This window comes from Physeter macrocephalus, chromosome 11 (genome assembly GCF_002837175.3).
Source record: "Physeter macrocephalus isolate SW-GA chromosome 11, ASM283717v5, whole genome shotgun sequence".
NCBI lineage: Eukaryota > Metazoa > Chordata > Mammalia > Artiodactyla > Physeteridae > Physeter > Physeter macrocephalus.
Window position 1 is genome coordinate 96994013 of NC_041224.1, and position 22708 is coordinate 97016720.

Genomic DNA, 22708 nt, shown 5'->3' on the forward strand with positions numbered 1-22708 from the left:
GGCTGAGCCTTCCTCTGCCTGTCTCCATTCTTGGACCTCTGGAGGTCCAACCCCAGAGCAGGAAATAGGTTTGTGGACTCCCTCCCTCACTAGGACTTGTACTAGTGAAAAGGTCCTCCGGAGGCCCAGGGAAACTCTGGCTTGCATGGGGTGGGAGAATAATACTAGAATAGACAAATCATAGTAGGGTTCATGGTTACTAGGCACATTCTAAAATCACACAGATGTAGATTCAAGTCCCAACTCATTCACTTAATCGCTGTGTGACCTGGGTCATGTTACTCAACCTCTTTAATCCTAGTTCCTCATCTACAAAATGGGAATAATAATAGTCTTTTCCTCATAGGGTTAGAGGAGGATTACCTGAAAGAATGCCTGTAAAGAACCAAGCTAATGTTAGTGATACTGTCTTCTAGTCACAAGGGGCTCATGACTCTCCCCCGTGCAGTGAGTGTATCACCACCCTGCCCCACTCCCAAGGGCTCCGGGCTTGCAGAAAGGAGAGGAGGCAGTACCCTTCTCCCAGGATCTCAGTTTGTTATATTAGGTCTCTCCACTCCCTCAGAGAGGAGGCCAAGACAAGAAAGGAACCCAACCTCCCACCCCCAGCGCCCCCTCCCTGTCAAGCAAGGAATGTGATGGAGCAGCAGTTTTGTCCCTGCCCCTGTGCAGCACTCCCTGAGGGGGAGGGAGAGCTCAGCCTTAGGGAAGGAGTGGGGGTGGGGAAGAGGTGACAGGGAAACCTGCACCGTTGCTCAACCCTGCGCCTTCTGCCCTTGGGTGGGATTCCTGGTTCTCCCTGGAAACTGGAGAAAACAGAGTGATAGGGAAAGGCTGGAGCAAGAAACATGGGATGGTAAAGGGGGAGAGAAAGAAAATAGGAGCAGCAGACGAAAGAGGGAGTTTGGGGTAGAGGTCAGACTTCCCTCTAATGACGAGGACATTTCCACAAAAAAAAGAAAAAAAATAAAAGTTCAGTTGCGGATCGGAGCTCCCAATGAGCCAGCAGCTGTTGTGGCAGCCATGAGCTAAAACCCCAAATACCTGTTTCCTCCCAGAATCCCCTTCCTGGGGCACTCACACGTCCTCCATACACTCCGGAGGCTGTTTCAGGCGGTTCCCGCCGATGAGGTAGTTGTAAATCTCAGCGTTCTCAATGCCAGCATACGGCGTCTGCCCACGAGTCATGATCTCCCACATGGTCACCCCGAAGGCCCACTGGGACAGAATCGAGGTTGGAGGGGAGATGTCACTAGGCTTCCTGAGCTAGGCAGAGTCCCAAGGCAAGCATATCTTGGGGCTCCGGGGCCTCATAATGGGGCAGCCAAAGCCCAGAGAGCAGTGCTAAAGGTCCACCCACGCACTAGTCCGCACTACTGTGTTACCGTCAAGTCTCACTATGCCGCCCTGCTCACCACGTCACTGTGCACAGTATACAAGTTGTCAGCCAGGCTCTCCAGGGCCAGCCACTTGACGGGCAGTTTGGAGGCACAGCCCTGACGATAGTAGTCCCCACTATAGATCTTCCGGGAGAGTCCAAAGTCGGCCACGCACACCGTCATGTCTTCTGCCAGCCTGTGAGGAGTGTCGGAGGATGGGGTCAGCCTTCCGCCAGGCTGGCAGCCTAAATCCAGGGCATCTTTGTTCTCAAGCCGTCCCCTCACGTAGCAGATACTGTCCCAGGTGGGAGCTGACCATTAGCTAGCTCTTCCTGGCACTGCTTCCTGCCTCCCAACCCCGAGCCCTCCAGAATTCACATACATGCAGTTCCGAGCAGCCAGGTCTCGGTGGATAAAGTTCCGGGAGCTCAGGTACTCCATGCCACAGGCAATGTCCACCATGAACCGAACCAGGGTCTGCAGGGGCAGGTTCTGGTGGGCAGACAGGGCGAGCTCAGGCTAGACCCAGCCAGGGCAGGATGAATGGGATTCCCTGGCCAGAAAACCTAAAGACTGTCCTCAGAATCACTGAAAGGAAGGGGATGAAGGGGCTTCCTTTGCCAAAGGAAGCTTTGGCAAATCTGAGGGAGAGCACCCAAAAGTCAAGACTCCCCCAGTCTGGGGCTGCACGGGACTCTTCTCTCAGGAAGGGGCCTTGCCCAGCCTAAATTCCCAGCAGGGATTTGTGAAGGAGAAGGCAGCCTGTTAGCAAAAAAAAGTCAAACTTGGAGCCCACCTTCTCCCAACCAACTCAATTGGCCCTATCCACCAAGCCAACCTCTCTCCCAGGGTCTTTGTCCCTTTCCAACTCCTGGCTGCTCCCACCCCAGGCACTCACAAAGGGGTTCTCCCCAATCCGGGAGGCCAGCAGGAAGGCGTGCAGGTCCCCGTGCTTCATGAAAGGCAGGATGACCATGGGAATGGGGAGACGGCCTTTGGCCCTGCTCCGGAGGCTCACCCCTGGGGACAAGGGAGAGTCAGTGGGGCACATAAAGGTCAAGGGACAGTTCAGGCATCTGTATGGGTTCTACCTCTAGCCCTGGTTCTGCTACCTCTTTCCTCATTAAGTTCCACACTGGCCTGGTGACTACCCAGGAGGGACTCTGGCTGCCCCCCCAATCTCTGGAGCATCTTCTCTGTCCTCCTCCTCTGTTTATATGAGCAGCCTTCATGGAACAGGGTCTGCAAACTGAACTCCTTACCTAGAGCCTGATCAGATTTCAGCCAGGCCGCTCCTTGCTCTTTTGGTGTCTTTTGGTGTCTGCTTACTCACCAGGCGAAGTCCGAACTTCTCTCCCACAGACTGCCCTCGCACCTTGGGGGAGCGTAGTTTTAGTCCTATTTTACATTTACCTCCCCCAAGAAGGGGCTCACCAACAAGCTTGGCCACGTGTGGGTGGTCAAACTCCTTCATGCAAGCCGCTTCCCTGAGGAACTCTTCAATGTCGCTTGAGGCAATTATGTCAGCTGGGAAGAAAGGAGGGAGGGAGTGAGGAAAATGTGCCCCCAGTGGGCCCAGGAAACAGTCCGGCCATGAGCAGGAGAAACTCCCACGGGCTGGTGCTATCCAACAATTTCTCCACTCGCTCATGCCTTCCCTTTGGTTTGGAGAGTCAAACGGCTCAACCAACCACAGCTTTAATCACCCCGAGTGAAACCAGAGGACAGTCACTGCTGACAGCATGGGACAAAGGCTGGGGCACCAATGAGTGTGGGTTTATGCCTGTGAATTACTGACGTGGTACAGACAGCATTCCACTTAGTGCTAACTCGTCTTGCAAAGTCTAGGGGCCTAGCAGAGCCTGCTTCAGGATCAGCCACCCCTTTCACCCTCTCAAGTGACGCCCTCACCCCACTCTAGTACTGTTCTCCACTCACCTTTCAGCATCTTTACAGCCACTTTCACAAAGGAGCCATCCTCCTGCTTCAACTGGGCCTCCCTCACTGAACCAAACTCTCCTAGGAACCAATCCAAATGATGGTAAGTCCCCTTGGCCTCCTGTCCCCAACCCAGAGCCCTCCCAAGGGACCCCTTCACAGGGACACAAAATCATTAGACTCTGGGGCCATTGAAAGAGGCTCCCTCGTTCATAGCAAAGCAAAGTATGCTGGGCTGGGTGTGATGACACCTCATCCCTCCTCGTCCCCAGCCTCCATTCCCCCAAACATCCCAAACCCAGGAGTCTACAAGCATATGCTGTTCACAGGAGCTGACCTAAATCCACACCCTCAGAGTGACGGGAGCAACCAAACACACCAGGACATGGCAACTCATGCCAATTCCTGCACAGCCTCACACACCTTTGCCCAACATCCGGCCCAGGGTGAACTGCTGCTCTGGGATGAGCACATCCTCCAGTTTGTCCTTCAGCTCATCACTGATGCCCAAGCTGTCCACTGTGGGGAGGCGGGTGGTGAGAAAGGGGAGGGACCTCTCTGGTTCCAGATCCACCAAAACCCAGCCTGCCTCCTGCACCCCAGACTCCCACCCTCAAAGCAGAGATGAGCTTAGGTGAGCTCTCCCACAGCTGGGCCGGCGATTTCCACGAGGATAGGTCTGTGTCTTTTCCACGGTGTGCTTAGGACTCATCAAGGTTCAGACCTACTGGTCAAATTAGTAAGAGAAATGCAGATAGGGGTTCAAGATAACCCATTTTTTCCTCCTATGGCTCCCCACCACTCACTCACGTGTGGCCTCGATGCGCTCGGGCCTTTCCCGATTGAAGGATCGTGCTGCCCGGAAATGAACTGCCGGCTCCCCCCGGGCCATGACACTGTCAAAGCCTTGCCTAAAGGGAAACCCAGGACTTGGAGTCAGCTCCAAGGTCTTTAGTTACCACCTGACTCTCCCTCTGTGCCCCCCCTTACCCAAACCGTGTCTCCTTCCGTCTCTTTCGAAGCAGGATGAGGGCCAGGGCAGCAGCCGTCACCAGGGCTGTCAGCACACCCAGGACCACAGGCACCCAGGATGTGCGGCTGTGTGGAGCACCCTGCTGGCCTGTGGGAGACAGGGGCAGTAAGCAGCTCGAGCTAGCCTGACACCAAGGAGGCCCTTTAGAATTTTCAGGTGATGGACATCTGGCCTGGTCAAGAGGCTCCTCTCACTCAGTCAGGGTCCAGAGTGCAAAGAGGCTCCAAAGGAAGACCCAAGAATTCCTACTCTGTCAGTGACAAGCCCTGACTGTTGGGACCTACAGCACGACCAGGGATTTCTATGCTAGTTGTAGGGCAGGGGGAGGAGAATGAGATACAACACTGGCCTCAAGTGCTTGACTCTGAGTCTTTGGGCCCATTAAGAGGGGAGGCACTGGGCTTCCCTGGTGGCGCAGTGGTTGAGAGTCCGCCTGCCGATGCAGGGGACACGGGTTCGTGCCCCGGTCCGGGAAGATCCCACATGCCGCGGAGCGGCTGGGCCCGTGAGCCATGGCTGCTGAGCCTGCGTGTCCGGAGCCTGTGCTCCGCAATGGGAGAGGCCACAACAGTGAGAGGCCCGCGTACCGCAAAAAAAAAAAAAAAACAACAACAACAACAAAAACGAGGGGAGGCACTGCCAGCCTCCTCCCATCAGTGTAGGTTGCCCTTGAAAGCCTCCCATCCCCTGCCCCCTTCCCCTTACAGGTCTTGCAGGTCTTACCTGCATGGTCATGAGAAGAGACCACTAGCGGCTGACTCCAGGGCCCACAGCCAACTGCACTGGAGACACACACACGCACAATCAGGTCCTTCTGGGGATCCCAGCCCGTCAGGTTGGCCCTGGTCCCCTCCACTGTCAGCTCACCCTGCAGCCAGGAAAAAACCCCATCGCACACTGAGCCTGAGTAAAAGGCCTCCAGCTGGGGCCTGAAGTCAGAAAAAGGTCTCGCTAGGAACATGGGAGGTTAGGGACACTGTGGGTTCAGGGGCTGCAGGAACACAACCTGCTGGGAGTCATCACATTCCTGCTGCAGGCTGCAGAGGCCTCTCCTGAACACAAACAAGGCTCAGTCCGAGAATGCAGACATGGGGGATGGGCGGGAACTGGGGGGTAGGGGAGGATAAGAAGGCTTTATCTGTGTCCTCCCCCAGTTTGTGCAGGAATGTGCTTCCTGCTTTCCTTTCAAAGTGGACACTGGAGGCAATCTTAACAAGAGACATAATCCAATGAAGAGTGCAGCCTGCAGGGGAGGGCGGGACGGGTAGACTCCCTGGGATGGTAACAGGCCCACCAAGGCCCCCAGGCTCACCAAGGACAGCCATTCTGAAGCTCAGAAGGCCTCAGAGCCCTGAGGGCCGACTCTAGTAGTAAGCAGAAGCTTTCCTTACCTGGGTTACGTTGTCTTGAACCCAGGACAGTTTATAGGGTCCCAGAGGGCCTTCTAAAGGACCTTCAGGGATCACTTCTTCCCACTCCAGGATGAGGCCTGAGTCTGTGTGGATGGCATGGAGGTTCTGGGGAGCAATGGCTGGGGCTGTTCCCAAAAAAAGAAGGTTGCTAAAAGCCCTGCCCTACCCACCACCACTATCCCATGCAGGTCTTTGGAACCAACTCCAAAGAACCAAATAGCTCAGAGAACAACACGTGGGGGAAGAGTCTGCTTCCCAGATCTGACTGCTCTCACCCATCGTCCTGGTGAGTACGGATGGGTAATGGCAGAACCCGTACCATCCCAGTTAGGCAGGGTATTGCTCTTCATTACCTTGGTTACCGCCTCAGCAATATCCTTCACTCTCCTCTCACAACCCTGCCAGCCTCCTTGCAATTTCTAGGAACTCCAAGCAAGCTTGTGCCATAGGGTCATTGTACTTTGTACCCTCTTCCTGCAGTGATTTCCCCCAAATATGGCTCTTTCCTTATCATTCAGACCTCAGATCTCTCTATGGGGGTATTCCTGGAGCACCCTGGGGCACTCTTCACCACCATATTATCTGATCTTTCCCACTTTGTTTGTCTGCCCCACCCACTAGAACTAGAGCTGAATGGGAGGGGGACTGGATTTATCTCCAGGTAGCAGCAGGCCCTCAGTAAAGTGTTTGCTGACTGATGCATGATCCTCCCTCTCAGGTAGCCCTCTCTCAATCAATGCCATTCAGAACTGGAGCCAACACTACCCCTACTACCCCAGCCCCAGGCCCCATTCATCCATGCCCAGGTACTCTGCTCTGTAAGTCCCTTACCTAGACCCTTTGTCCGAAAGGGCACCCAGTCAGCATATGGAGAAGGCCCCAAGGCATTGGCACAGCGAACCCTGAGGCTATAGTTGGTGGCAGGTGCCAGATCCCGGAGCAGGCAGGTAAAAGGTGGCACAGGGACCACAACAGCCAGGACCTCCCAGCTTCCTGGGGCCTGAGTCACCTACAGAAAAACAGAAAATTAATTATGTGGGACTTCTCTGGTGGCACAGTGGTTAAGAATCTGCCTGCCAATGCAGGGGACATGAGGAGGAAGAGTCCACAGATAACCCAACATCACAGTTAAAACAAACCGGGGGGTGCGGGGGGGGGACTTCCCTGGTGGTGCAGTGGTTAAGAATCCGCCTGCCAATGCAGGGGACACAGGTTCGAGCCCTGGTCCGGGAAGAACCCACGTGCCGCAGAGAAACTAAGCCCGTGCACCACAACTACTGAGCCCGCACATCACTACTGAAGCCCACACGCCCTAGAGCCCATGCTCCACAACAAGAGAAGCCACCACAATGAGAAGCCTGCGCACCGCAACGAACAGTAGCCCCCGCTCACCACAACTGGAGAAAGCCCACGTGCAGCAACGAAGACCCAACGCAGCCAAAAATAAATAAATAAAATTTATTTAAAAAAAAAGAAAATTAGGGCTTCCCTCGTGGCACAGTGGTTAAGAATCCGCCTGCCAATGCAGGGGACACGGGTTCAAGCCCTGCTCCGGGAAGATCCCACACGCCATGGAGCAGCTAAGCCCATGAGCCACAACTACTGAGCCTGTGCTCTAGAGCCCACGTGCCACACTACTGAGCCCGCGTGCCGCAACTACTGAAGCCCATGCACCTAGCACCCGTGCTCCGCAACAAGACAAGCCACTGCAATGAGAAGCCCGCGCACCACAACAAAGAGTAGCCCGCACTCGACACAACTAGAGAAAACCCCCGTGTAGCAACGAAGACCCAGTGCAGCCAAAAATAAATAAATAAATATTTTTAAAAATAAAGGAAACTAATGATGTAAGGCAGGGAGGTTTCCTAGGCATGTGAGATGAGATGGGAGATGGGACAGGTAGGGGGATGGTTGGGGGACTTGAGTTAATGCCTCGTCAAGTCTATCAGCAGAATAGCCAAGACATGGAAACAACCTAAATGTCCACTGACAGATGAATGGATAAAAAAGATGTGGTATATATATACACAATGGAATATTACTCAGCCATAAAAAAGAATGAAATAATGCCATTTGCAGCAACATGGATGGACCCAGAGATTATCATACTAAACGAAGTAAGTCAGGAAGAGAAAGACAAATACCATATGATATCATTTATATGTGGAATCTAAAATATGACACAAATTAACATACCTACGAAACAAACAGATTCACAGACAGAGAACAGACTTGTGGTTGCCAAGGGGAAGGGCGGAGGAGGAGGGAAGGATTGGGAGTTTGGGATTAGCAGATGCAAACTTGTATTATATAGGATGGATAAACGACAAAATCCTACTGTATAGCACAGAGAACTATATTCAGCATCCTGTGATAAATCACAATGGAAAAGAATATGAAAAAAATATATATAACTGAGTCACTTTGCTATACAGCAGAAATTAACACAACATTGTAAATCAACTATACTTCAATTAAAAATGTCTATCAGGGCTTCCCTGGTGGTGCAGTGGTTGAGAATCTGCCTGCCGATGCAGGGGACACGGGTTCGTGCCCTGGTCCGGGAAGATCCCACATGCTGCGGAGTGGCTGGGCCCGTGAGCCATGGCCACTGAGCCTGTGCGTCCGGAGCCTGTGCTCCGCAACGGGAGAGGCCACAACAGTGAGAGGCCCACATACCACAAAAAAAAAAATGTCTACCAGCAGACACTTGCAACCCACCCCTTCCCACCCGCCACCACACCAGGTTCCACGCCTCCATGTCTTTGCAAACGCTGTTCCCTTTGCTGAGAATAACCTTCCTAGCAAAGTCCAACTCATCCTTTAAGATTCAATGCAAATACCACTCTCTCTGTGAAAGCCTTTCTCAAATACTCGAGAAAATCCATGCCCCTTTGTGTTTTTTTGTTTTTTGTTTTTTTGCGGTACGCGGGCCTCTCACTGTTGTGGCCTCTCCCGTTGCGGAGCACAGGCTCCGGACGCGCAGGCTCAGGGGCCATACACAATGGAATATTACTCAGCCATAAAAAAGAATGAAATAATGCCATTTGCAGCAACATGGATGGACCCAGAGATTATCATACTAAACGAAGTAAGTCAGGAAGAGAAAGACAAATACCATATGATATCATTTATATGTGGAATCTAAAATATGACACAAATTAACATACCTACGAAACAAACAGATTCACAGACAGAGAACAGACTTGTGGTTGCCAAGGGGAAGGGCGGAGGAGGAGGGAAGGATTGGGAGTTTGGGATTAGCAGATGCAAACTTGTATTATATAGGATGGATAAACGACAAAATCCTACTGTATAGCACAGAGAACTATATTCAGCATCCTGTGATAAATCACAATGGAAAAGAATATGAAAAAAATATATATAACTGAGTCACTTTGCTATACAGCAGAAATTAACACAACATTGTAAATCAACTATACTTCAATTAAAAATGTCTATCAGGGCTTCCCTGGTGGTGCAGTGGTTGAGAATCTGCCTGCCGATGCAGGGGACACGGGTTCGTGCCCTGGTCCGGGAAGATCCCACATGCTGCGGAGTGGCTGGGCCCGTGAGCCATGGCCACTGAGCCTGTGCGTCCGGAGCCTGTGCTCCGCAACGGGAGAGGCCACAACAGTGAGAGGCCCACATACCACAAAAAAAAAAATGTCTACCAGCAGACACTTGCAACCCACCCCTTCCCACCCGCCACCACACCAGGTTCCACGCCTCCATGTCTTTGCAAACGCTGTTCCCTTTGCTGAGAATAACCTTCCTAGCAAAGTCCAACTCATCCTTTAAGATTCAATGCAAATACCACTCTCTCTGTGAAAGCCTTTCTCAAATACTCGAGAAAATCCATGCCCCTTTGTGTTTTTTTGTTTTTTGTTTTTTTGCGGTACGCGGGCCTCTCACTGTTGTGGCCTCTCCCGTTGCGGAGCACAGGCTCCGGACGCGCAGGCTCAGGGGCCATGGCTCACGGGCCCAGCCGCTCCGCGGCATGTGGGATCTTCCCGGACCGGGGCACGAACCCGTGTCCCCTGCATCGGCAGGTGGACTCTCAACCACTGTGCCACCAGGGAAGCCCGATGCCCCTTTGTGTTTGATGCATAATTATGTTAGAGTGGATACCACTCTTTGTAACTGTTTACATGCCAATGCAAACTCTCAGAGCAAAGTTAACTGGGAGCTTATGGGCACCATGAACCAGGCCTGTTCCTTACATTTTGGGGACCCAGGGCAAGAGTACAAATGGAGATCCAGTGTACCATATGACTAAATATTTAAACGTTAAAAATCAGTGAACAGACTATTAAGTAAAATATTTTCTATCTTTATGTATTGACAAACAAAGCTACAAAACAACCTGGAAGATCGGGTTTGCATTTATAATTCTCCAAATCCTTGGAGTCCCAAGCCAGAATGTGGCGGCACAAGAAGAGCCAGCCTCCAGCCAAAGTTCTGCAACATGAGGGACATCACGTGCATGGCTGTGGACAGTGCTGCCTGCATACCCACTCCCCCTCAAATGGCTGCCCTTTGAGCTTAGAGGTGCACATACCTTAGTATGATCCATCCTTGGGAGGATGGACCAGGGAGAGGCCCATATAGGCCCCAGAAGCAGACTCAGGTTAAGGGAAGAGGGGTGTGTCCTGGTGAGCTGGATAGGCATGTTCCCTTGGCCCTATGGATTCCCTGCCCAAGGGCAAGGGGTGCAACCAAAGGAGGGCCAGAATGGGGTCCTCTAAAGGGTGGAGCTGAGAGCAGGGGCCTTTGTTGCCCAAGAGAACTGCCTAGAACCATGTCAAGGGTGCTCATTAAATACCTTTTGAGTGAACAGACAAAAATGAACAAGCCTGAATTGCCTCATTTTTAGTATCATCTTACCCAGCTTTCCCACCCTCTGGGGCCTAGGACCTCTTCTGGTCCCCCTGTTCTCTCTGGCATGGGTCAGAGGTTGGGACACAAGAATGCAGGTATCAGATAAGTCAAAGGTTTGGGTTTTCACCCACATAAGAAAAATTATTCCAGGTATCCCCAATCTGCTCTAGTCATCTGTTTTCCAGCCTGAAGAATGCACAGGTTGAGCCGATCTGCCGTCACTTGATTGCTAGAGCACCCTATGATAAGGGGCAGTGGCCAGGGCTGTTCCTGGTAAGGGAATGTCACCTGAATAGAGCTGGAGACCAAGCCCCATGGGCAAGACTAGGTAAACGTGATACCACTGTCAACAAAGTGCCACCGAGGCAGCCAGAAGGAGCACAGCCAGGAGAGCCTGTCCGCCCTCTCAGCCTACCTGAACCGTACAGGATTGGAGCAGGGCTTGGCCATCGGCACCTGGCGTCCAGGCCACACTAGCATTGCTGCTGGAGAGCTTCGTCACTGTGATGTTGAAGGGGGCTGCAGGCAGTGCTGTGGATGGGGACTTAGAGTCAGTGCCCAGGAAGGATAGAAAAAGAGGGAGAAAGCATGGGAGTCGAGCCTTGAGTTCCTCCCTAGGGTTCCCCCCAAAAAGAACTTAAGATGGCTACTCAGCACTCCCAGGACCACAGTAATACACAAGTTAAGCAACTGGCAGCGAACAGCTGCTCATACCCGAGAGAGTGCCTAGGCTGTGGAGAGAGGTTACTGCTCCCTGAATCGGGGGCCCTGTCTGACCAAGGAATAGGGTAAGATAATGTGTGTCTGGGCGGCGGGGGGGCGGGGGGGGGAGCACGGCACCTTGGCCTTGGGAGATACCAGTGAGAGGCAGCTGACCCTGCAGCCACAGCCCATTCCTGCACACACCGGCTCTCTTCCCCTTTCCACCCTGTCTGCTGTGCACAGCAGCCCTTTGGGTCTCCTCTATCATCCTGCTAGGCTGTTTTCCCCACCCCCATTCCCTCCACAGGGGCTGGCAGAAGCAAGATTGGGCCTGAGCCTTGACCATCTCCTGCTGGCTCCCTCCCTCCTTCCCTCCCAAGGACTCTGCTTCGTGATGGGAAATCTACTGTGACGTCAGGTTTCTATTCTCATCTCAGCCATGGCAGGGTCTCAGGTGCTCCCACTAGGAATGGAGCCATGCCGATTAACCCCTCATCCCTCAGATCCCAGCAGGACCCAGGCGAGCTGGAACACCAAACGATTCTAACTTCACCCACAGCCTGCTGAGAACGCCCCTGCCTTACCGCCCCTCACCTCCCAGGGTCCTCCTACCTTGAAGACGAACAGTGGCTGGGCGAGAAGAGGCCAGGCCTTTTATGTTGTGAGCTTCACAGGAGAACACAGTACTCTGGGTCACCCCTGGGGCCAGAAAACCTCAGTCAGCACCGCCCCCCAGCATCAAGTCCCACTCAGTCTGGGACTGGGGATAGTCAGGCTCTGGGTCTGAATATCCCACAATATCCAACCAAAGGAAAGGTTCCACAGTGTGGGCCTGGATATAAATCCCAGGGCTGGGGTTCTGTTTTCTCATCTCCCAAATGGGAGAATTGTGAGAACCAACTGATGCAACATATGTAAAGTGCACGGCACACAGTAAAGCACTTGAGAAATGTTATACTGCCCCTCCCACCACAATCCCATCTCCTGTGGACAGTACAAAGCTGCCTCCCTTTTCTGGTCACTCTTTTATTGCACATTCCAGGGCCCTTCTCTATTTGCTCTGTGCCATATCATTGCTCTATTTGCAGAGTCGCTGCCTTTCAATAGTTCTCTGCTCCTTATGCATGTGTCTTGTCTCCCCAGTTATACTAATTCCTGGGGGGCTGGACCGATGGCTTCTATTTCCTTTGTACTCCCCTGATCTCCCGTGGTGCCTAGCACAGTGTGCCATGTGGAGAGGGAGTTCAGTGAGTGCTTATTCTCAAGATGGCTGCCTGACGGTCCCAAAACCACGCACATCTGGAGAGAACTGAATCCAACCTCCCTTCTCATCTGCTCCAAACCAGCGCCTCCTGAACAGGATCAGATCCTGCAGTCCACCTCCTTTGAAGATGCGTATTCCTAAGGGACTTGGCAGATCAGAGTCCGTCCCTCCCACCTTACAGTACATGAGACTAAGCTCAGACTCCCATCTTTTTTGGCCAGTTCAAGCCTTGACCAGAAACATTAACTTTGTTTCACAGATTAGCAAGTCTCACAAGTGTGTAAGGTATGTGCCTGAGGATCTTGGGGTCCAGGTGGGTGGGCAGGCGTGGCTGCTTCTGGTCTAACTGTGTGGAGGTGTGGACAGATACAGTTGTTTGGGAAAGGTGTGGAGATTTCTGGAAAAGGCCATTAGAAGAGGAGGCCCCTGTATCTTTGTGCTGGCTTCCCCCTCCCCCTTTTCCTTCCCCCTGCCATTCCCCACTCTGCAGCCTGAGACTCTACTTCTAGGCAAGTCTGCCAGACACTCCTCTTAGCTCTGCATGGGCTGGTTCCTGGCTTCTTTCCTTGGGAGAGGTGGGGAGGATGGGTGCCCCTGGTTCCACACATTCATCTCCCAGGGCCAGCTGTGCACGGCCTAGACCGCTGTGAACGAAGGAAAGAGGCTCCAGCATCTCCTTAGGCACACGCAGCAGGATCACCACTAATCAGCCCACCCGGCCAGCCTAGCACACCTGACTAATGAGCTTAGTAATGGTGGGTGCAGCTCACATACCCAGGCACTCTGGACACTCACGACTGCGGGCTCGGTGATTTAACCATATTTGAACTCTGCCAGCCTCACCACCCCTGCTCAAAGCCCCTCCTGAGGCTGCTCACCTGTTACATTTAAAACGGAAGGAGAGGGAGCAGGTCCCCCAACCTTCGTGCCTCCTCTCCACCAGACAATGGTAACAGGTTCTGGGGGACCCACGGCCTCACAAAACAGTTGGAAAGGGGCATTGGGTGGCACTGCCAGATCTTTTGGCTCCACAGTGAAAAATGGCACACCTAGGGGGAAAAAGGCGGGTGGGGAGTGAGCCTTGCCACCTCTCAGCTTCCGACTGCCCAAGCCACAAGTCTGCTACCATCTGAAGCCCTCTGTGTGGAAGGTCCCAAGGGCCCTTATGATTGGGTCAACTGCAGAACAGACATCTAGCTTGAGTGGGGAAGCTTCTCTTCTTTGGCCCCCTCAGGGATATCCTTTATGCTGTACCCTTGGGCCTGACAGATTCTCCCTTTTCAGACCTGCTCTAACAGCCCTTCTCAAAGCAAGGGAAGAGGCGGAGGGTGGGGAGCTGGGGGAGGGGCATTAAGGGAGGGGGAGTGGGCAGGAGCTTTAGCAGAGTTCTGGCAGGCCCCAGATCCCGTTCAGAGCCCTTTGTTACTTTCTTAGTCACTTTGTTTTCCGGGGTTGAACAGCTTTGAGCTCCTGCAGCTGCGGATCCTTCCTCCCATTCCCCCATCCCTCCCCCTCCTGGCCTGGCCACTTGGCAGAACAGGGTCCAGCCCCAGATGGGTGCTTGAGGTTTGTTTGTCAGACAACTGAAACTTGACTGCACCCCATAGATTATGGGTCTTATTTGCCCCTTTGGCTCTCAAATACCCAGACTCCAGTGGGTATGGTCTTCCATGGCTGTGCCAGGCCTGGAGTCTGGCGCAATCAGGTCCCAGAGGGCAGAGGGGCAGCCCAGCTTCCACTGAGATTTCTTGGGCATAGGGTGGTCACTAGCAGACAGCATCTGCTCCAGGCCAACACGCCCACGTGGCTCTGCCTCCTCACCTTCTACCGTGAGCCACACTGGCTGGGAGGTCTCGGTTTCTCCCCCATCCTCCACCTGGCACCAGTACCGGCCCGCATCAGAGCGCTCCACTGACTTCAGGCTGTGGAAACAGGACACCAGGTCTCCCAGGGTCAAGGCGGGCAGCTCTGCCGGGCAGATTCAATGGGTTCAGCCTGCCCCCACTTCTGGAAGTCTCCACAGGTTGCCGAATAAAAAACCCACAGACCTCTGGGCATCAGCATTGACCCCAGCTCCCAAACCCCATGGAAAGAGCACAACGTGTCCCCACGCTGGCATCCCACACCTTCCCCCACAGTCCTGCACCTGAGGAAGCCAATCCAGTGCTGCTCACTGACTTGGATGTACACCTGATCCACGCTCTGGACCACAGCCCCGTCCTTCACCCACTGTATCTCAGGCTCCTCCATCCCCTCCACGCTGCAGTTGAGCTTCACCGGCTGCCCCTGAGACACTGTCAGCTTCACTGGGGCTCCCATGAGCTTCAGGCCTGAGAGGTGGGAAGGAGAATGTGTCATTCTGCTTGAGAGGGACTCTGTCTCTAGAAATATCCCCCATCCTATTCCAGAACCTAGGTTCTGTGTCAGGGGGCTCATTCTCAGCCAATGGCCAAGGAAGCAGAGGCAGGACAGTGTGGGAGGGAAGGTAGCCTGGACCCGAGCATGACAAGCTCTCCAGGCACCATTTCTGCCACTTCCAAGTTCCTCCCAGCTGTAAGGAAGTGACTTCTTCCCTGTACCTCCCTGCTGGGCAATGTTAAGTCAGGCCCAACCACCAAAAGGAAAGCAAGCCAGGCTGCAACAGTGGGGCGCTTTCATACACCTGGGGTAGGTACTGCCCTGGGAATCACTGCTGCACCCAGTCAGTGCAACAGGCAGCCAGCTCTCCACCCAAGGTGTCAGCCCAGGCCCTGCACTGCTGCAGGCATCCCCCTGCACCCTACCCTGGCAAATGTAAGGAGGCTGAGGAAGGGAAGGAGGGGGTGCTCCCTGAAGTGGAGAACATATGGCTGCAAAACCACGTCAGAAAACACATGGCAGCCTTCCTGGCAGCCAGCCGCTCTATTAATACCTGAATGGGTGCAGGGGCAGGCGCTAGGAAGGTAGGAGGTAGAGGGAGGGGAGGGGTCCTGAACAGGGAGCCCGAAACCCCTGAGCTACTCTCACACCAACAGGGGCACTACCCTCTGAACACACACACACACACAAACACACACACACACACCCTCAGAGAGCAGCAGGTGAACTATCAACATAGCTGAAATCCAGTTCTGCTTCTTCCTGCCCTTTGCTGTGTGACGCTAGGCAAATCCTGAGCGCTCTGATCCTAAGATACATACACCCTTCCGCTTGGAAATACTTGTCACTCTTTCCCTTCCCTTTTCTTCCCTGAGATGCTGATATGGCAGGGAGTGCTATCTGAAAAGAAGGTGCCTGCTGGGTGGCTGCTGCTCTGCCCTGTGTCTCTTCCTACTCCCTTCACCCTCTCAGGACCAGTCACAGGGCAAGGAGGGGTAGCCTTACACACCATACATGTCCAGCAGTCCCAGGGGTGTGTAGTGTGAACTTGGGGATCCCGGTGCTGGAAGAAGCACTCCTGCCATTGGCAAATGCCTCATGGCTATGTGGGAACACAAGGCTGAGCAAAGACTAGCAACCCTGTCCAGACCATCCTCTCCAACACGCCCAGTTTCAGGAAGCTCGGAGAAGGCACCGCGACTAGAGTAAGCCCAGGTGTTTTCTGTGACTGGGCACTCTCGAAGCCCCTGTATCTACATGATGTAGGGGTGCCGGTGGGTGCTCACTCCCAGCCCCTGTGGCTTCAGAGTGGGACCTTCGTTTGTGTGGGGTGGGCAGATGTGGTCCCCAGGACTGGGAGGGGAGAGCAAACAGCTAGGAACGTCGAGGCGGGAAACGCCAATCCCAACACCCCCCGCTGACCACTCGGCCCGCAGCCCCGCTCCTTTCCTTACAACCCCGCCAGATGAGCCCGGACGCGAGAAAGTTGGGGGTGGGGGCCGCGACCCAAGATCCCGCGGCGAACGCACCGCTGAGCCCCCTCCCCCCGCCCGAGCCTCGGCCTTCCAGGTTGGAGCCCCCCGCCCAATTCTCCGGCCCGCCCAGGCCCGGGGCTCGCTCGGCTGCCGTCCCCGGGCTCCGACCCCGGCCGCGCCCTTCCGCAGCCCCCCGCTTTCCGCCGCCCCCCGGGCCAGCCCCTACCTGCGGCCGCGGGCTCGGGGAGCAGCAGAGCGGTCAGACCCGCCAGCAGCAGAAGCAGCGGCGACGGCGGCGGTGGCGGCGGCGGCGGCGGCAGCGGCAGCGGCAGCGGCAGCGGCGGGAGCCCTGACCGCCCCATGCTCCGCCTCAGCGCCATCGGCGGCGACCCCGCACCATGCCGGGCCCGGCCCGCGAGCGACTAGGGAGGAGGGAGTGGAGGAGGAGGAGGGAGTGGAGGAGGAGGAGGGAGAAGGAGGAGGAGGAGGAGGAAGGAGGAGGGCCGAGGGGCGGTGCTGCGGCCCGCACTCTGAGACCTGCCCCCGCTGCGAGTCGCCGCGGCGGCCGTGAGCCGCGCGGGGTCCCGGGGCCGCTCTTGGGCCACCGCGCTCCTTCCACAGCCGTCGCCGCCGTCGCCGCCGCCGCTGATTCATGTTCTTCTCGGAGCCGCCGCCTCCTCCCCGGCCCGCCCGCCGGCAGCCGGAGCTCGTACCGCCCCCCCGCGGAGCACCGGGCGGCTCGCTCCGAGCGCCAACCCGGCCGCTGCCGGCCCGGCCTCCGGCCGACCTCCCCCGACAGAACTCCGCAGCCCCGGCCGGCACCCCCTGCCCCAGCTACCCCAAGGCCGGATCCGAGGATCTGGCTCGGTCCCCTGCACGGGCACCGCAGCCGCGCACCTCCTTTCCCTAAGGACTCCAGCATCTTTTCAAACCCAACACTCCAGATCCTTCCCTCCAAACCTTGCTAGAAGCCTCTACCACACCCCAACTTTTGTCCAGACTGATCACAGAACCAAGCACCCTCTTCTCAACACAGAAAGTATCCCCTAGATACTCCCATGAGGCGCCCTGAAATTGTCGTGACTCAGTGCTCTCGCCACAGGATATACTAGCACACCTTCCTGCCTCGTTCATGAGCCTTTCGCCCAAATTGCCCATCTTCATACTCCATTTCCCACCCCTTTATCTCCAAGACCTTGGGCCTTGGGTCTTGAGTTTTCTGAGATCTTGGTAATCCTCAGGTTTTATCTGCTATCCCCACTGCTACACTACACAGGTCAAAGCCCAATGGCCCATATCTTTTGGGGCTGTCATTCTCCCTAGTTGCTTCCTCTGCTTCTCGCCTCCATGCCCCAGGATGTGGTGTGAAAGTTGGCTGTGTCTTCACAATATCCAATAAAACATTAGCTATTATTAATAGACCACCTTGCACACAGTAGGCATGCCATAAGTAAGTAGACAGATGCCTGTTAAATGAATGAATAATTGCCTCAGGGCTTGGCCTGCCCCACAACCAGTAATCAAGGGGATGGCCGTGCCCACAGACATCCTGTCAGACAGAGAAAGAGCTAGTTCCAAATCCAGTCTACCAAATGTTCCCCTCCTCTTTCCCTTGCCTTTACTGTCCCCAGGAGCCTACTCCAAAGGGCCCTTCCCAGAAGTCCTGGTTGGGGAGGAGGGACAAGCCACTCAGTGCCCCCTCCAATCCACCTTCCACTTCCCTGCAGCCTCATTGGATCTTTTCAGGGATTCTCCTGAGCAGCAGGGGCCTGCCTCTTCTTCCTCTTGGCCCCATCAGTGCTTGTTTATTAATTATACTAATGATAACAACAGTAGCAGTGCGGGACGGCAGCCTCAGACCCAGCTGGGAGTGCCCCCAGGCGGCATCACAGGGAGAAGCGCTGTCAGAGTTGGATGGCAGGGGCCTGAGCCTCCGTTTCACTGAGAGCTCAGGCAATTTTCTGGGGTGCTGTGGGTCAGCTTCAGGACTCTTTCCTAAAGGAAAAGCTTTGCTCCATTCCAGAATCCACAGCGTCTGAGCTCAGGCTGAGTCGGATCAGGGCAGGCAGACAACAGTCTGGGGCTGAAGCCAGATTCACTGGGGCCATGGCTACTGCGGCAGTGCGGTTGCTGCAGCCCTGAACTTGAGCACTTGTCATTTCTCAAGGTCCTCTCCCCCACCTCTCCTCTCTGGAGGGGACTTCAAGTTTCCAGTGAAAGGAAATTGTTGACTCTGGCTGACACTGGGAAGACCCCTCCTAGAAGGTGTTGAACCCAGAGTCCAAACCCAGCCTTTCACTTCCTTTTCACCCCTTATCCCAACCCTCCCCCCAAAACCCATTTCCTGAACTCTGATGAGAATCCCAGCCCAAGGACCATCCTTTGCTACCAGGCAAAATGGGCTTCTGGAACATATCATGAATACCTCTGCATTCTCCACTCACAAGCCTTGACAAACTTCCTACCTCAGCTGCAGGGCTGAGGCACATCACTCTCACGCTGGGGCAGCATATTATCCATGTGGGGCCTGGCACCCTGAGTGCCTGCCTCCTCTACCCCTGCTTCTGAACCCCTCTCGATTCTTAGTATTTCTACTTGCAGGGTAGAGAGGACTGTGGGGTCCTGGTCTTCTGACTTTCCAGCTCCTACACAGCGTGCTTGCCTTCCTGAGCCCTCACAACCCACTCTTCTTACCCATCTCCCCCATCTTTCTCTCTCTCTCTGGGCACAGTAAAGGAACATACTTTAAGGGTATGAGAGCAGGTGTGATTTTGTGGAAGAGGTGTGTAGGTGGGTGAGAGGGTGTGCATTGTGGTGTATGAGGGAGGGTGTGCATTTGTGCAAACTCTAAATGTGACTGACGCTTTGTGGGTGGATGGGGAGAAGATGTGTGTGTGTGACTGGAGGAGGTTGGCTGCCTTTGCAAGTACATGCCTGCAAAAATCTCCCTTCCTTTTGTAAATGCATTGCTTGGAAGGAACTAATCAAATCAACAGGAAATGTATTTGACCTAATGTATGAGCAGATGTCCTAGGAGTTCCTGTCCTCAGAACAGAAGCAGAGCCAGTTATGATCTATCCCAGGGGAGAGGAAGGGCCAGCAGCAGCCCCTTATTATGGGTGGAGCTAGGTTGGGCCTTGGCATCACCCTACTCGTGTGAAATAAGTATTTGCCCACTCTCTGCCTTTTATAATCTACAACTGTCCAAAGAGGCCAAGGAGCCAGAGAAGACAAAGACAAAACTGGAAATAAAAACCACCTGCCCATAGCAGCAGAACACCTTGATGGCAACTTCCAGCAGTCTCAGGAAGTAGCTGCTTCAGCTTTCTCAGAGTTAGGACTTCACCTTCTGTCCCCACCTCAGGGAGTGGTGGGGAACCAACGTGAGTTATGGGGTCATGGCAGTCTCACTGGCCCTGTGACCAAGGCTATATTCTTTCCCAACTACTGGTTAAAGAGGTAAGAGTTGGGAAGTTCCCTTTAAGGAATGGGGCAGACCACAGACTGTGTTCCTCATCACCTTAGAGAATGCAGGGAATCTATGACTTTGGGGCTTGGAGCAAAACTACGTTACAGGTGTGATGTCAGGGGTGCTGGGGACTATTGCTGTACCTGCCAAACACCCCTTGCCTGAAATCCCTAAGCCAGAAACAATGTCACTCCTTGCCCAGTTGATGATGAAGCAGAAAGTAAGTTCCGAGGAAAGACCACACTCTGAAAGGGGCATTTTCAAATGATCAGGTTTTTCCCCAAAAGCAGATTTAGGAAGGAGGAAGAGAGCAATAAGCTTGGGGTTTCTGAAACAGCAGATGGGTCCAAACATGTGGAAGAAAAACAGTTGTCCTCTTCAAAATTTCACCTAGGGATGGCCCTGAGAGAAAAAATGTATCTGTGTGTGAATGCCACATATCTGGCTGGCTGTAGTGCTCTTTTTGACCCACTTTAATAGCAACATGGCAATTTAGGCTATTTTCTAAACACTTTTTTATTATGGAATATTTTAAACATACACACAAGTAGACAGAAGAGTATAATGACTCCCAAATGTACCCATCATTCTGCTTCAATGATTATCTTAGCCAGTTGTGTTGTATTATCCCCAATTTATTTTTTGTTCTTTTGCTGGAGTTTTTAAAAGCAAATCTTAGCCATATAATTAATTTCAGCTGTAAATATTACACTGTGTATCTGTAACAGACTTAAAAAACGTCATCCATATATAGATTCAGATGGTTACATACAGAAATAATTATAGATATGTGTATATATAACAGTATACACATATATTTCCTTTGTCAGCTGAGGAGGGCCAAAAAGCAAGACACCCCAGTAGCAATGAGTATACCTAGCATCCAAATCTTGGTTTCTAATACCATTTTCCAATAAAAAGAACCAAGGGTCCTTGGAGAAATGGCTGATTCTAGGTCCAGAGGTCCAGTGGTTAGGACTCCTCGCTCTCACTGCCAAGGCCCTGGGTTCAGTCTCTGGTGGGGGAACCAAAATCCCACAAGCCATGTGGTGTGGCCAAAAAAAAAACCACACACACAGAGAAAATGATGGGGTTTATCAAAGGGCCAAATATAAATATATATGAGTGAATAAGTTATAATTTATTAATAATTAAAAAGTATATTATAAATTAATAAGTTAATTCATGGAGAGCATAGACAAATCTCCCATGCAGAATTACAAATAATTTATGTAGATACTCCAGCCTCAAGGAGGGGGAGGACCTGGAACTTCCCTGGTGGTCCAGTGGTTAAGACTCCACACTCCCAATGCAGGGGGCCCGGGTTCAATCCCTGGTCAGGGAACTAGATCCCGCATGCTGCAACAAAGGTCCCACGTGCTGCAACTAAGACTCGGTGCAGCCAAATAAATAAATATTAAAAAAAAAAAAAAGAGGAGTGGGAGGACCTAAAACCCATAACCCCAGTCTAATCATGAGAAACTCATCAGACAAATCCCAATGGAGAGACATTCTACAAAATACCCTACCAGTACTACTCTAAACTGTCCAAGCCATCAAAATAAAAAAAGTCTACGAAGCTATCACAGCCAAAGGAGCCTAAGCAGTCATGATAACTAAATTTAATGTGGTATGCTGGATGGAACAGGAAAAGGACCTTAGGGAAAATTTGAGGAAATCTGAATAAAGTATGGAGTTTAGTAGTAATAGTATGTCAATATTGGTTTTTCAATTCCAACAAATGTACCATATCAATGTTAGATGCTAATAACAGGGGAAACTGTGGCGTAAATGGAAGCTTTCTTTCTTCCCAATTCTTCTGTAAATCTAAAGCTATTCTAAAATAAAGTTTATTTGGCACTTCCCTGGTGATGCAGTGGTTAAGAATCCTCCTGCCAATGCAGGGGACACGGGTTCGAGCCCTGGTCCCGGAAGATCCCACATGCCGCAGAGCAAGTAAGCCCATGCACCACAACTACTGAGCCTGCACTCTAGAGCCCATGAGCCGCGACTACTGAAGCCCGCGAGCCTAGAGCCTGTGTTCTGCAACAAGAGAAGCCACCGCAATGAGAAGCCCGAGCACCCCAACGAAGAGTAGTCCTGCTCGCCGCAACTAGAGAAAGCCCACACGCAGCAACGCAGACCCAATGCAGCCAAAAATAAATAAATAAATTTAAAAAATAAAATAAAGTTTATTTTTCAAAAAGAACCACATCCGCATTGGCAGGCGGATTCTTAACCACTGCGCCACCAGGGAAGCCCCATTTTTTTAAAAAAACACATTTTATTTATTTATTTATTTGGCCGTACCACTTGGCTTGCGGGATCTCAGTTCCCCATCCAGGGATTGAACCTAGGCCGTGACAGTGAAAGCACCGAAGAGCAAGTAAGCCCATGCACCACAACTACTGAGCCTGCACTCTAGAGCCCATGAGCCGCGACTACTGAAGCCCGCGAGCCTAGAGCCTGTGTTCTGCAACAAGAGAAGCCACCGCAATGAGAAGCCCGAGCACCCCACCGAAGAGTAGTCCTGCTCGCCGCAACTAGAGAAAGCCCACACGCAGCAACGCAGACCCAATGCAGCCAAAAATAAATAAATAAATTTAAAAAATAAAATAAAGTTTATTTTTCAAAAAGAACCACATCCATACCCAATACTTTTTTTTTTTTTTTTGGCTGCTTTGGGTCTTTGTTGCTGCACATGGGCTTTTCTCTAGTTGGGGCGAGAGGGGGTAACTCTTCATTGCGGTGCGCGGGCTTCTCATTGCAGTGGTTTCTCTTGTTGCGGAGCATGGGC

General features: G+C 53.0%; 1 protein-coding gene across 4 annotated transcripts in view; it reads right to left on the reverse strand.

Annotated features, from left to right (window-relative positions):
- Nucleotides 1-17063, reverse strand: part of TYRO3 (TYRO3 protein tyrosine kinase) — a 19898-nt gene extending 2835 nt beyond the window's left edge. The window contains exons 1-18 of one of the 4 annotated variants that reach the window (XM_024117758.2): nt 16669-17063; nt 14756-14939; nt 14431-14531; nt 13488-13658; nt 11958-12044; nt 11059-11174; nt 6594-6771; nt 5742-5887; nt 5074-5218; nt 4308-4437; nt 4128-4228; nt 3741-3836; nt 3318-3398; nt 2814-2906; nt 2278-2399; nt 1762-1871; nt 1416-1575; nt 1082-1218 (exon numbers count right to left, since the gene is read on the reverse strand). In XM_024117758.2, the coding sequence (XP_023973526.1) occupies nt 1082-1218; nt 1416-1575; nt 1762-1871; nt 2278-2399; nt 2814-2906; nt 3318-3398; nt 3741-3836; nt 4128-4228; nt 4308-4437; nt 5074-5218; nt 5742-5887; nt 6594-6771; nt 11059-11174; nt 11958-12044; nt 13488-13658; nt 14431-14531; nt 14756-14939; nt 16669-16822 (2312 nt within the window). In that variant the 5' untranslated portion in view covers nt 16823-17063. Of the gene's footprint in view, nt 1-1081; nt 1219-1415; nt 1576-1761; nt 1872-2277; nt 2400-2813; nt 2907-3317; nt 3399-3740; nt 3837-4127; nt 4229-4307; nt 4438-5073; nt 5219-5741; nt 5888-6593; nt 6772-11058; nt 11175-11957; nt 12045-13487; nt 13659-14430; nt 14578-14755; nt 14940-16668 lie in introns of those variants that run through there. The other 3 variants (XM_055088305.1, XM_055088307.1, XM_055088306.1) reach the window with 3 other exon arrangements.
- Nucleotides 17064-22708: the final 5645 nt, after the last annotated feature.